Source organism: Trichoderma breve, chromosome 1, assembly GCF_028502605.1.
Source record: "Trichoderma breve strain T069 chromosome 1, whole genome shotgun sequence".
Lineage (NCBI taxonomy): Eukaryota > Fungi > Ascomycota > Sordariomycetes > Hypocreales > Hypocreaceae > Trichoderma > Trichoderma breve.
In genome coordinates, this window is record NC_079232.1 from 1,315,199 (window position 1) to 1,327,631 (window position 12,433).

Consider the following 12,433-nt stretch of genomic DNA (forward strand, 5'->3'; position numbering starts at 1 on the left):
GGCTTTGCAATTGATACGACACATCGGCATGACATAATCCTGACTGACCTGGGCACATGCACATCATCAAGTACATCAGTACAAGTATATGCCGCATTGGTCAAGAGCCAGCACCTTAACAAAAGAGTTGCGGAAAAAATAAAACAAAAATAACCCAACCCATCGCACAATGCCATCATTTCCTCAAGCCAACCAGAACAGAACCCCCCCTTGTCTCATTTCCCGCCTGTCGTCGATTGTGGATCATCTTCGATTGCCCAAATGCCAGTGATCCACATGCACGCAAGACCCAATTAGGCCCGTTCAAGGCTACGGCGCCAGTGGTTTAGGGGCCACTATCAACTGAAGTCAGCGCCTGCACGGCACCCAATGGCCTCGACGCCTGTGCGCTCCGTTGAATGTTCAGCGCCGTCGGGCATCCCAGCTAGCCCATCAGTCCCGCTGCTAGCGCTGCGGCGGCCAAAAAGAGCTACAGAGGCTTCGCCACTGACCGAGCCTAAAAGTGGCCGACCCTGGGCCTCCCCTGTGATGCGACTTGGTCAGGGGCCCTTTTTCGTTCTTGAACTCACCTGCATTCATTCGCTCGTGTCTTCCCGAGGCCAGTCAGTACCAGAACGGCATCCAAAGCATACGAATACAGAGGGCGACGCTGAAAGCAGCAGCTCCTGCAGTAAAAGTCGGTACGGAATTTGGCCGTCGTCGATAAAACTACACGCCGAACAAAAACCACAGAAATCAATCCAATCCCACCCACCCCTGGTCTCAGTTGTAGTCTGGTGTGTGTGCGTGCATCCTTCTACGGCCCCCGCCCCCTATCACTAACCACTTTCTCGAGCCCTTCAGCGGCCCCGTCTTCTGTATCTCAGCCTTGCTCCAAAACCTCGTCCGTCTTTGGATCTTCAGCAGCGTTTGCGAGAAGACCGTCCGCGAAACAGCAGTAACAGGCGCGGGAGACGCGAGACGACAAAGCAACAGAGCCCGTGAAAGGGACAGCTAGAACAACGAGAGAAACGATAAGAGAAAGAAAAGAACCTGAAAAGAAAAATATCCGCCAGAAAACCCCCTCTCCCCCCCTCCCCCCACTGCAGGCCCAGCCCTGTCCATCTTGCTAGCAAATTAGGCCTCCATCATGCGAGCGGTCCAGGGCTCGCACTCCGCTGCCGTTACGTGTTTCGCCTACCCACTTCTCTCCACGATCAATTATCATGTCGTCCGCTGCCGATAAGTCAAGGCAGTCTTCTGGCGGCAGATCCCTCTTCTCCAGAGGCAAGCACCGCGCCGACAAGCGCTACACCGACATCGATCCCAAGAGCTCCTCAGATCAGTTCGAAACGGCGTCCATAATTTCTTCGCGCTCCTCGCGCCACAAGCGGGAGTCGTCGTCGATTTCGATCGACCAACCCAGTTCTCCTGATGCTGGCATCAACCAGATGGCGGGTGTGATTACGTCCATCCCCTACGACGTCCCGCCAGGCTCCCGCTCGCCAGCCGCACACGAGTTCATCCCCAAGCCCGACAACGTACCAGGGCGCCGCGAGCCTGTGCCTCATCAGCTCAACCTCAGCGGCTTCGACTACCACCAGTATCCGTCCATCGATCCGTCCGCCATGTCTTCCTCCCACCCCCACACCTCGGCGCGCCCGGGCACCTCGTCCAACATGTCCATCAACAACATCACCATGGCCACCACCGGCAAGCAAGCCCAGTACCAGCAATGGGGCCCAGGGCCTGCCGTCGGAGCTGTGCCTGGAGGCGGCCCGGCTCGTGGGAGCACGTCCAGCTCCGCAACCAACGGCTCGTATCCCGTGCGGTACGACTCTTACCAGAACCCTCACTATGGACGGTCTTCAGGCGAGAGCTTCAATAACCCCTACGGCTCCAGCCAGGGCTACCTGAATCCGGCATCCGCCCGCTCCTCACACACAACGCTTGCGCCCTCGCCGCCTTTGAGCTCACATCACCAGCCTCACTCGCCCCGCGAGTCTCACCGGTTAACCAAGATGAGCGCCTACGGCCCGACCGCTCACGATGGTTTCTACTTCCCCAAGCCTGATGATAACTACGTTGTCGAGCAGATGTTTATGCAGCTCATGCAGAAGCGAGGATGGCACAACCTTCCCGAGCAAGCCAGGAGACAGATGACGGCCTACCCCGCAGAGAAGAAGTGGACATTGCTGCACCAGGACCGTCTGACGGAGTGGCAAGGAGAGCAGAAACGAAAGCAGACCGCCAGGGCCAATCAGTATGCCACACCCGACGTAACCACCTATTCTGATGAGGAGGGAACCCCCGAGTGGTATGTCAGGAGGGTCATGGAGGATAAGCTGGATGCGAAGGGTATGGGGTCTCTCGAAGTCAACTTGAGAACACAGCAGATTGGCTGGGTGAAACGATTCGTCGAATGTCAGGGTCAAGTGGCTCTGGTAACATTGCTGCTCAAGATCAACAGGAAAAATGCCAACGGAGGGCCAGCTTCTGGGGCGATCTCTGCACAGACGGAGAAGAATTTGGATCGCGAATACGACATTGTCAAGTGTCTTAAGGCCTTGATGAACAACAAATTCGGCGCCGACGATGCTTTGATGCAGTCAAAGGTCCTCCTGGCCTTGGCCAGTTGCCTTATTTCATCTCGACTTACCACGCGCAAGCTCGTCAGCGAAATTCTGACCTTCCTCTGCACCTGGGGCACTCACGGCGAAGGACACTTGAAAGTGATTCAGGCTCTGGACGAAGTCAAGACTCAAGTGGGCGAGAATGGGAGATTCGATGCCTGGATGCGGTTGGTGGAAGTCACCGTCGATGGGCGAGGAAAGATGGGCAGTCTTGTGGGTGCTAGCGATGAGCTTCGTACGGGAGGCATCGGAATGGAGAACCTACTGATGGAATACGCGGTTGCCACCCTGATTCTGGTCAACATGATCATCGACGCACCGGAAAAGGACCTCCAGATGAGGGTTCACATTCGAGCCCAGTTCCACGCCTGTGGCATCAAGAGGATCTTGACCAAGATGGAGGGCTTTCAGTACGAACTACTAGACAAGCAGATTGATCGGTTCCGCACCAACGAGGCCATTGATTATGAGGATATGCTCGAGCGTGAGAACAGCAGTGTGAAGGATAATATCGAGGGAGATGCCAAGGACTTGACCGACCCGATTCAAATTGCAGACACGATCCAACAGCAGCTACACGGAACCAAGACGCATGACTATTTCGTATCCGCGCTTCAGCACCTCATGCTCATCCGAGCCAACGATGGTGAAGAGCGACTACGCATGTTTCAGCTCGTCGATTCGATGCTCAGCTATGTGGCCATGGACCGACGCCTACCCAATATGGACCTCAAGCAGAGTCTCAACTTCACGGTTCAGAGTCTGCTGGACAAGCTGCATACCGATTCTGAAGCTCGGCAGGCACTCGATGAGGCGTTGGAGTCCCGACAGATTGCCGAGGCCGCCATGGCGGAGCGAGATGAGATGAAGGCAAAGTTGGAGCTCGGAGCCGATGGCCTCGTGGCCAAATTGCAGAGGCAGCTAGACGAACAGTCTCGGTTCATTGAGGCTCAGAGGCGCCAGGCAGACGGCCTCAAAGGCGAATTAAATAACATTCAAAGCGTCCGAGCCAAGGAAGCGCAGCGCTATGAGCTTGAGACAAGAGAGCTGTATCTGATGCTGCGAGATGCCCAGGACATTGCAGCATCTAATGCTGTTAAGGCCAGCAGTGGCAAGCCCGGCAAAGAAACCAGCTCAGCTCAGATGCAAGGTATTCTTGACCGCGAACGCCTCATGGAGCGTCTGCAGAAGCAGCTGGAGCGACAAAAGACCCAGTATAAGCTGGAAGGCAGAATTTGGGGAGACTCAGATGGTCCCTCCGATCGCCTCCGTGCCCTCAGAGAAGCCATGGATGGCGACGGGGAACCAGGCACCCCCCCTGGTGGCGGTACACCACCTCGCGACTTCACTAACAGTGTTCTCGGGACCATCCATCGTGGTCGGAGAGCGTCCAAGCGACCGGCTAAGCTCGAGCAGCATGCCATTGACGAAGATGATGTCGAGATGGATGAGGAGGGTGTGGTTATCGAGCGCCCGAGAATCATCGAGATGAGACGACCAGTTGTCGATGCAAAGCAGCAGGCACAGCTTCTCGGCGAGATTGGTTCCAAGGTCAAGAAATACGAGGGCAGCGATTCCGAAGCCGACGAGGGCGCAACTACAGGCCCATCCCACCCGAGCATGGAGTCGTCCTCCCCCATTACTCCGGCAGAAGGCGAGGCCCCCAAGGTCGAGATCACCGCTGCCGGAGGACCCCCGCCGCCTCCGCCTCCGCCTCCTCCCCCGATGCCCGGTCAACTGCCCGGAGTTCCACCTCCTCCGCCTCCTCCTCCACCTCCTCCGATGCCGGGCGCGTTCCCCGTTCCCCCACCTCCTCCACCTCCGCCCCCTATGCCCGGTGCGATGGGAATGCCACCACCTCCCCCACCGCCGCCGCCCATGCCTGGTGTCGGAGGTATGGCTCCGCCTCCACCACCGCCTCCTGGCATGCCAGGCGCTATATCCGGTCACTACTTGCCTCAGACACCTGCCTTCTCCGCTTCGCCTTCTGTTGGTTTGCCAGTGATGCGGCCTAAGAAGAAACTCAAGGCTCTTCACTGGGAGAAGGTTGATACCCCTGAGACCAGTCACTGGGCAGCTCATGCCCCCTCTGCCGAGGAACGAGAACAGAAGTACAACGAGCTTAGTCGCAGGGGAATTTTGGATGAAGTCGAGAAGCTTTTCGTGGCCAAAGAAATCAAGAAGATTGGTGGATCTGGCGGCAAGAAAGATGATAAGAAACAGCTTATATCGTCCGACCTTCGGAAAGCATTCGGTATGTTGATCGTGTGGAGAGGGGTGCTACTCTCATTACACCTTTGAGAATGTTGAGCTAATATGTGAACTTCTAGAAATCGCTTTTGCCAAATTCTCTCAGTACTCGGTTGAAAAGATTGTGCAGATGATTATCCATTGCGACGACATCATCATCACAAATCAGGGTATCATGGACTTCTTGTCAAAGGACGACATGTGCAACATCAACGACAACGTCGCCAAGCAAATGGCACCCTATAGTACTGACTTGACAGGGCCAGACGCCAAGAACCAAACGCGTGAACAGGATCCCGAAGAGCTCACGCGACAGGATCAGATGTATCTGTATACGGCATTTGAACTTCATCATTACTGGAAGAGCAGAATGAGGGCGCTTGCTCTGACGCAAAGTTTCGAATCGGATTACGACGAGATCAGTGCGAAGATGCAGGACGTTGTTGCTGTCTCTGAGTCATTGAGAGATTCGGTCGCACTTATGAATGTCCTTGGTCTCATCTTGGACATTGGAAACTACATGAACGATGCCAACAAGCAAGCGCGCGGTTTCAAGCTCAGCTCGCTCGCCAGACTGGGCATGGTCAAGGATGACAAGAACGAATCGACGCTGGCCGATCTTGTGGAGCGCATTGTTCGAAACCAGTATCCTGAGTGGGAGAGCTTCGCCGATGACATTACTGGTGTCATAACGGCGCAAAAGATTAACATTGAACAGCTTCAAGCCGATGCCAAGAACTACATTGCCAACGTGAAGAATGTGCAAATGTCCCTGGATAATGGCAACTTGAGCGACCCCAAGAAGTTCCACCCTCAGGATCGCGTTGGTCAAGTCGTTCAGAGAGTGATGAAGGAGGCCAGAAGGAAGGCAGAGCAGATGCAAGTCTACTTGGAGGAGATGATGAAGACTTACAAGGACATTATGTTGTTCTACGGAGAAGATCCCGCAGACGAGAACTCTCGGAGGGATTTCTTCACCAAGCTCGCCGGCTTTTTGCAGGAGTGGAAGAAGTCGCGCGAGAAGAACGTTTTGTTGGAGGAGACGAGGAAGCGCAACGAAGCCTCCATGAAGCGCAAGCATGCGCAGACGAAGGCGGCAAGTCTCTTGGCAGACAATGGACCCGCATCGCCATCAAGCACTGGCGCCATGGACTCACTGCTCGAGAGACTTCGAGCAGCCGCACCGCAGGCACGGGACCAGAGAGACCGTCGCCGTCGTGCCCGCTTGAAGGATCGCCACCAGGTCCGTGTGGCCTCTGGGCAGCAGATAAACGATCTCGACGAAATACCAGACATCGAGACCAACTTCTCCAAGTCTGAGCCAACAATTGACGAAGACGGAGATTCGCAAACGCCCGTTTCGCTGCCCCCTCCCTCGCGAGATGGGAATAAGGAAGATGATCTGGCTGACCGAGCAGCGGCGCTGCTACAAGATATGCAGGGAGGCAATGGAAACGACGAGGGGGATGTCGAGAGGAGAGAGACGATGAGAAAGGCGAGGAGGCAGACGGCAGAGGAAGAACGGAGAGCGAGAAGAAGACGGAGAGAGAGGGCCTCCAGCACAGTAGATGGAGCTAAGGATGAGTCTTCTATTTTATCGGTATCAGAGGATGTCCCACCCACACCAACACTTGACGTGCCTAAGCAAGAGGAGGAGGCTACAACGACGTCAGAAGTCAAGACGGATGCGAAGGAGGAAGAAAACGCTGGCCAAGACGGCAGGCCGGAGGAATCCGAGAAGATACAGGAGTAATTGTCACACAACATCATCACCATGTATTTTCTAGAGAACCAAGAAAGAAAGAAAAAAAATTCACCATGAAACAAGAACCATGGATCAGCATATATATACGCATATATACCTGCCAGCAAGTACATACCTAGTACAAACTTAATGTTTACAACTGCAACAGCCGCAAGAGGCGAGAAGAGAAGACGTCTCCTTCGTTCGTTTTTCTGTTCGTCTTTTTTTATTCGTTTCATTTGGATCTGGAAGAGAGACAGCTGGCGAATTTGGTTCGGTGGATATAGACGTTACCTATGCTACTATTGTCTTTCTGCATTTTGGCTGTCCGTTCGAGGGTGTGGTTGTTGGTGTGGTCTTAATTCTTCTGTGTTATTATTCCCTTTTGCGGATGTGGATAAGCTCTGGGTTTCTTGAAGTTGAGGAAATAATTGTATGCATTATAGTGCAGCATATTAGCGGTAGTCGCATGTACAGCGTTATCACGTAGACGGGGGAAAACCTGCTCAAGTAATATACACCATATGATTTATTCTTTTTTAAACATTCTGTAGCAAAGTAAACAATAAAGATTGAAACCCAGAAAGAAAGACCCCAAGTGCTATGCCATCATGGATATCGTTACATAAGAAAATGGTAAACAAAAAATAAAGCTTTGATAATCCGATATATTCCATCCTCCAAAAGCGTCCTCTTTTTTTTTCCCCATAGGACAAGACGCCTCTTTATCGCGACGGGCTTAGCGGTCTGTTGAATCCTCCCTGCCGATTCATGTACTGCCGATACTCCGACTTCTTCTCCTTGCGCACGCCGCCGGCGTTGTTGCCCGCGACCTTTTTCCCCTTTGTGGTGCCGAAGCCGCCGAAGCCCATCATGGCTTGCATGGCGGCCACGTCGTCGTCGTCCTGGCCTTCGACTTCGATGTCGTCGTCGTATTCGTCCTGCTCCATTCTAACGGGCGAGGGAGATGCGTCTCGTCTGCTGCTGCGGTCTCGGCGAGGGGGTGATGGGCTGCGCTTGTCGGATTTGACTTTGATGTTGGGCTGGGATTTGCGGGAGCCGTTTTCTGGATGGGGGCGGGTGGGCAGGGCTGAGTGGGAAGGGGATGGTGAGCGGCGACGGTCGTCACGATGTTTTGCTGCTTTTTGCCGATGTATGTTAGCGAGAGGATACTAGTAGCTTGAAGGTGATGTTCCTTGTCTATGTGCTTACATCGTTTGCCATCGCGATCATCCCAATCGTCCTGCCGATGAGGGCTATCCCGCCTATCTCCATCTCGTGCTGGGCGACGGTCTCGACCACCTCGATTTCTGTCTCCCCCACGATCTCGTCGATGTTTATCCGGTGACATTGATCGATCTCTCTGGTTATCACGTCGTTCCCGCGACCGCGACCGGTAGCCTCTGCGATCTCCTCCTCGGCCACGATCTCTCTCCCGGTCTCGATTGTCCCAGCCGCGCTCGCGCTCGCGGTCTCGGGGAGGGTTTCTGTCGCGACGGTCTGAATCATCCCACATCTGACGGCTGTCGGGCCGCCTGGAGCGGCGTGAGTCGTTCATGTTGGAATAATATGCTTTGAAGTTGCGGTAATTGATAAGTTGGGAGAATACACAACGGCGAGGGAGACTATGACGTTGGAGCTTGAAGTTTCTAGAATCAATTTGGGCTGTACTTTTGGGTCAAGGCTGAAGACAATGACAGGGGTAAAAAGACTAGAGAGTGGCTTGTGTGGCTTGTGTGGCGCATCTTTGCCGCTTGATTGGCCATCTGGCATGAGTAGCTCCTCAGCCTTGCAGTGACCTCTAGCAGCACCACCGTGTTCATTGCACCCTGGAAACTGTTGCTGATCAACAGCCAGTCTCGACTTGGCAATTCTCTCTGCTTTGGATGAGGAGGAACTTCTGGTGATTATCTTTACATAGAGCTGAGCTCTGTAGAGAAAAAGACGAAGAAAAAGGGCACAATGGCCAAGTTTGCCCAACTGCTGGCCTCTGCGGCCGCGCTGGCGGTTGGTGCCTCAGCTACGGGCAGCGAAACCGTCCTGATTAACGAAATTGGCCGCCTGAACAACCAGAGCTTACTATGGGGTCCTTACAAGCCAAATCTCTATTTCGGAGTGAGGCCGAGGATGCCTCAGGGCCTGTGGACGGGCTTGATGTGGGGGAGAGCTGAAACGTACATGGATATCCAGCAGTGTATGTGGGAGGATTGAGTGAGAGGGCGATTGTTTTTATGAATCTGATGCTAATCTAATGGCAGTGTTCCGCTACACCTGTGAGCAAGGCCAGGACATTCATGGATATGGTTGGGATGAGTACGATGCACGGACTGGTGGTGTTCAGACAATCCACGACGAAGGCAACGGCATTGACATCACTACTTCCTTCATCAAAGTTCCTGGAGGAAACCATGGTGGCAGCTGGGCTGCGAGAATCAAGGGAACTGTCCGTGATGACACACCTGACGACACCAAGTATCTGGTGCATTACTACATTGCCCAAGAAGGCCTAGGAGATCTCGAGGTCCAGGGTGAGGACGGCGATGGACTGGGATTCGAAGGCGACGTCACCTTGAAAGGAAGCTCCGGTACCTTGAGCGATTACACCGTTGTGATTACTGAGGGATCCGGCAACCATCCGGAATCTGACCATGAGATATCCGCTTCACGACGAGGAGATAGGACCGTGGTACGAAGCCTCGTCCTCCCTGGCGAACATATCTGGCAGGCAAAACCTGCAGTATTCCAGCAGTTACAAGAATCCATCCAGGAGGTTCAACAGCAATACACTGATGAAACTCTGCCTCCCCCATGGCAAATCTACCGACTCAAGCCCCAGGCTGGTGGCGGTAACGTCCATCTCATCCAGAAAGTGTTTGAAGGATCATTTGAATTCGACGTCATCTTCTCCTCGGCCTCGGCTGGCAAGGAATTGACAAGCCAAGACGTCACGCGAGAGATCAAAGAGACTTCGGAGGCTTTTGCACAGCGGTTCTCAAGCGTCTTTGATTTGAAAAAGCCATACAACACTGACAAGTACCAAAAGTTTGGCAAGAGCATGTTTTCCAACTTGATTGGAGGCATTGGATATTTCCAGGGACATCAGCTGATTGATCGATCTTATGCGGATGAGTACGAGGAAGAGAACGAGGGCTTCTGGGACGATACTGCTGAAGCTCGAGCACGCAAGGCTCAGCAACTGGAAGGCCCATACGAGCTGTTTACGAGTGTTCCTTCGCGACCATTCTTCCCTCGCGGATTCTTCTGGGACGAGGGATTCCACCTCATACCAATTGCTGACTGGGACATTGACTTGACGCTCGAGGTTGTCAAGAGCTGGTATAACACCATGGACAGCGACGGATGGATCCCCCGTGAGCAGATTCTTGGCCCAGAGGCCAGAAGCAAAGTGCCAGCGGAATTCCAGGTCCAATACCCTCACTACGCCAACCCACCGACCCTATTTTTGATCATTGAGGGCTTTATGGAGCGCCTTCGTGGTGCCAACGGTAGCGCGCCTGCCGAGAAGGAGACGCTATCTCAAGGCCAGACCCTGTATAATGCTCATCTGGATAATCTGGAGCTGGGTGGCGATTTCCTCCGCAAGATTTATCCACTTCTTCGACGACAGTACGATTGGTTCCGCAAGACGCAGAAGGGTAACATTAAGGCATATGACCGAGAGGCCTTTTCTTCTAAAGAGGCCTATAGGTGGAAGGGCCGGTCCGAGACGCATTGTCTTACCAGCGGACTGGATGATTACCCTCGACCGCAGCCGCCGCACCCGGGTGAGCTTCATGTGGATCTCATGTCGTGGGTGGGCTTCATGACCAAGTCGCTCATCAATATTGCGGATGCGTTGGGCATTGCGGATGAAATTGCCGAGCTCAAGAAGAATCTATTTGCCATTGAGCGTAACCTTGACGACCTCCACTGGTCGGAGAAGGATGGCTGCTACTGCGATGCCACCATTGATGAATATGAGGAGCATGCTCTCGTGTGCCACAAGGGATACATCTCGCTGTTCCCATTTTTGGTCGGGTTGATGAAGCCTGACGATGCAAAGTTGGGCAAGATTCTTGACCTCGTGGGCGATGAAAGTCACCTGTTCAGTCCTCATGGTCTACGCAGCTTGAGCAAGCAAGATCCGCTGTACGGAACGGAAGAGAACTACTGGCGCAGCCCAGTATGGATGCCCATCAACTACATGGCATTGACACAACTCCACGTAAGTCTCACAAATTTGCTGTCACGATGGACAACTTGCACCAGCAGCCCAAGGTTTTGAAGCTAACTCAACCCACAGAAAATCGCTACCCAGGAGGGTCCCTTCCAAGGCAAGGCTCGGGGCCTGTACAACAAGCTACGCACGAATCTGGTCGACACTGTATTCAAGAGCTGGGAGGAGACAGGCTTCGCTTGGGAGCAGTACAACCCCGAGACGGGTGCTGGCCAGCGCACGCAGCACTTTACTGGATGGACGAGCTTGGTGGTGAAGATTATGGCCATGGCGCCCTTGGACGAGGCGGCGCCCATTAGGGATGAGCTGTGAACGATGAAATTTTTTTAGAGTTTGATGCCTTAGACGATAGCCCAGACGATAGCCCAGACTTTGCCAAGATAGAGTACTGCAGTAGAAGAGATTGGTTCAGATGTATGGATGCAACCCTGGTTGGGCTGGTTGGGCCGAAAACGAAGCTGATTGCCATTGGCATGACTTGCTTGGGCTACGTGGCACCTGTGACGCTCAGGCCGCAATTTTTCAACCCCCAGTAAAGCGCACGCATATCGTCTGCAGCTCTACACGTATCCCATGACTCGGCAAGGAGAGATTGGCGAAATTTCGTGTGCCGAAGCTATCGGCGGGTTCGCATCCTCAGTGGTTCGCGGCTGTCTTCTGACAGCGGTTCGCATTACCGTTGGATCCTGTGTGCTGACTCAATTCAACGACATGTCTTGTGTTGTGTGGTAAATCGAGCAAGAAGAAAGACTCCAATTAACGATCATCTGTGAATAAAAAAAAGTTGGTGATGTTGTTGTCACTTGAGAGATGGAGAGTACATGTAGGGAGGACGTTGAAAAGTATGAGTCAGGCTTGTGCCGGTTTTAGGACGTGTATGAGTAGTGCAGCGAATAATGTCGATCCAATCAACCGACTTCAACAAAGACATTGAATCACTTCCCACCAACAATACAATTTATTCATTTTGAACCCACCACAAATGGCTGTGCTCTCTCAAAAAGCTCTACGGAATGGCCTCAGCATCAGAAGGGCCACGGTTGAAGATGTGCCCTTCATACAAGCCATAGTCAACGCCAGCTACTCCAAATATATCGAACGCATAGGGAAACCCCCCGCGCCTATGGTTGCCGATTACAACGAGTTGCTCAATACACGCGATATTTATGTCCTAGAATCTACTTCCGATGACAAGGTCGTCAAGATTGTCGGTTCTATTATTCTCGGTATAGATGTTGAAGGGGATGCAGTCATGGTTAACAATTTGGTTGTTGAGCCTGCGGCCCAGGGACGGGGCTACGGTCGAGTTCTTATGGATTTTGCAGAGGACGTTGCGAGAGAGAAAGCTATTGGATCGATGGCTTTGTTTACGAATATTAAGATGTATGAGAACATTGGACTGTATGCTAAGCTTGGGTATGCGGAGACGGGGAGGAGGACTGAGGATGGTTATGAACGAGTGTATTTTCGCAAGGAATTGAAAGCAACGAACTAGACTAGACTAGATAAGACTGATGAACGCACTAAACAGATGTTGTTTTGAAAAAGAAAGAAGCCCATGCCCGCAACCTTATGCGTCAGTATGATGTG

General features: G+C 53.1%; 4 protein-coding genes across 4 annotated transcripts; 3 read left to right on the top strand and 1 right to left on the bottom strand.

Moving 5' to 3' along the window:
* Positions 1–1,205: 1,205 nt before the first annotated feature.
* On the top strand, positions 1,206–6,615 carry T069G_00432 (formin homology 2 domain-containing protein; the record flags this gene model as incomplete). The annotated part of the gene is made up of 4 exons (XM_056167642.1): positions 1,206–1,810; positions 1,883–3,096; positions 3,169–4,866; positions 4,943–6,615. The coding sequence occupies 4 exons, from the start codon at positions 1,206–1,208 to the stop codon at positions 6,613–6,615; spliced, it is 5,190 nt and encodes a 1,729-aa protein (XP_056032958.1).
* Positions 6,616–7,331: 716 nt separating this feature from the next.
* T069G_00433 (uncharacterized protein) lies at positions 7,332–8,164 on the bottom strand (the record flags this gene model as incomplete). The annotated part of the gene is made up of 2 exons (XM_056167643.1): positions 7,332–7,744; positions 7,819–8,164. 2 exons carry the CDS (start codon positions 8,162–8,164, stop codon positions 7,332–7,334), a joined length of 759 nt encoding a protein of 252 aa, XP_056032959.1.
* A 404-nt stretch (positions 8,165–8,568) lies between these two features.
* On the top strand, positions 8,569–11,155 carry T069G_00434 (trehalase domain-containing protein; the record flags this gene model as incomplete). Its single annotated transcript, XM_056167644.1, has 3 exons — positions 8,569–8,800; positions 8,865–10,831; positions 10,910–11,155. 3 exons carry the CDS (start codon positions 8,569–8,571, stop codon positions 11,153–11,155), a joined length of 2,445 nt encoding a protein of 814 aa, XP_056032960.1.
* Positions 11,156–11,825: 670 nt separating this feature from the next.
* On the top strand, positions 11,826–12,338 carry T069G_00435 (acetyltransferase (GNAT) family domain-containing protein; the record flags this gene model as incomplete). Its single annotated transcript, XM_056167645.1, has 1 exon — positions 11,826–12,338. One exon carries the CDS (start codon positions 11,826–11,828, stop codon positions 12,336–12,338), a length of 513 nt encoding a protein of 170 aa, XP_056032961.1.
* Positions 12,339–12,433: the final 95 nt, after the last annotated feature.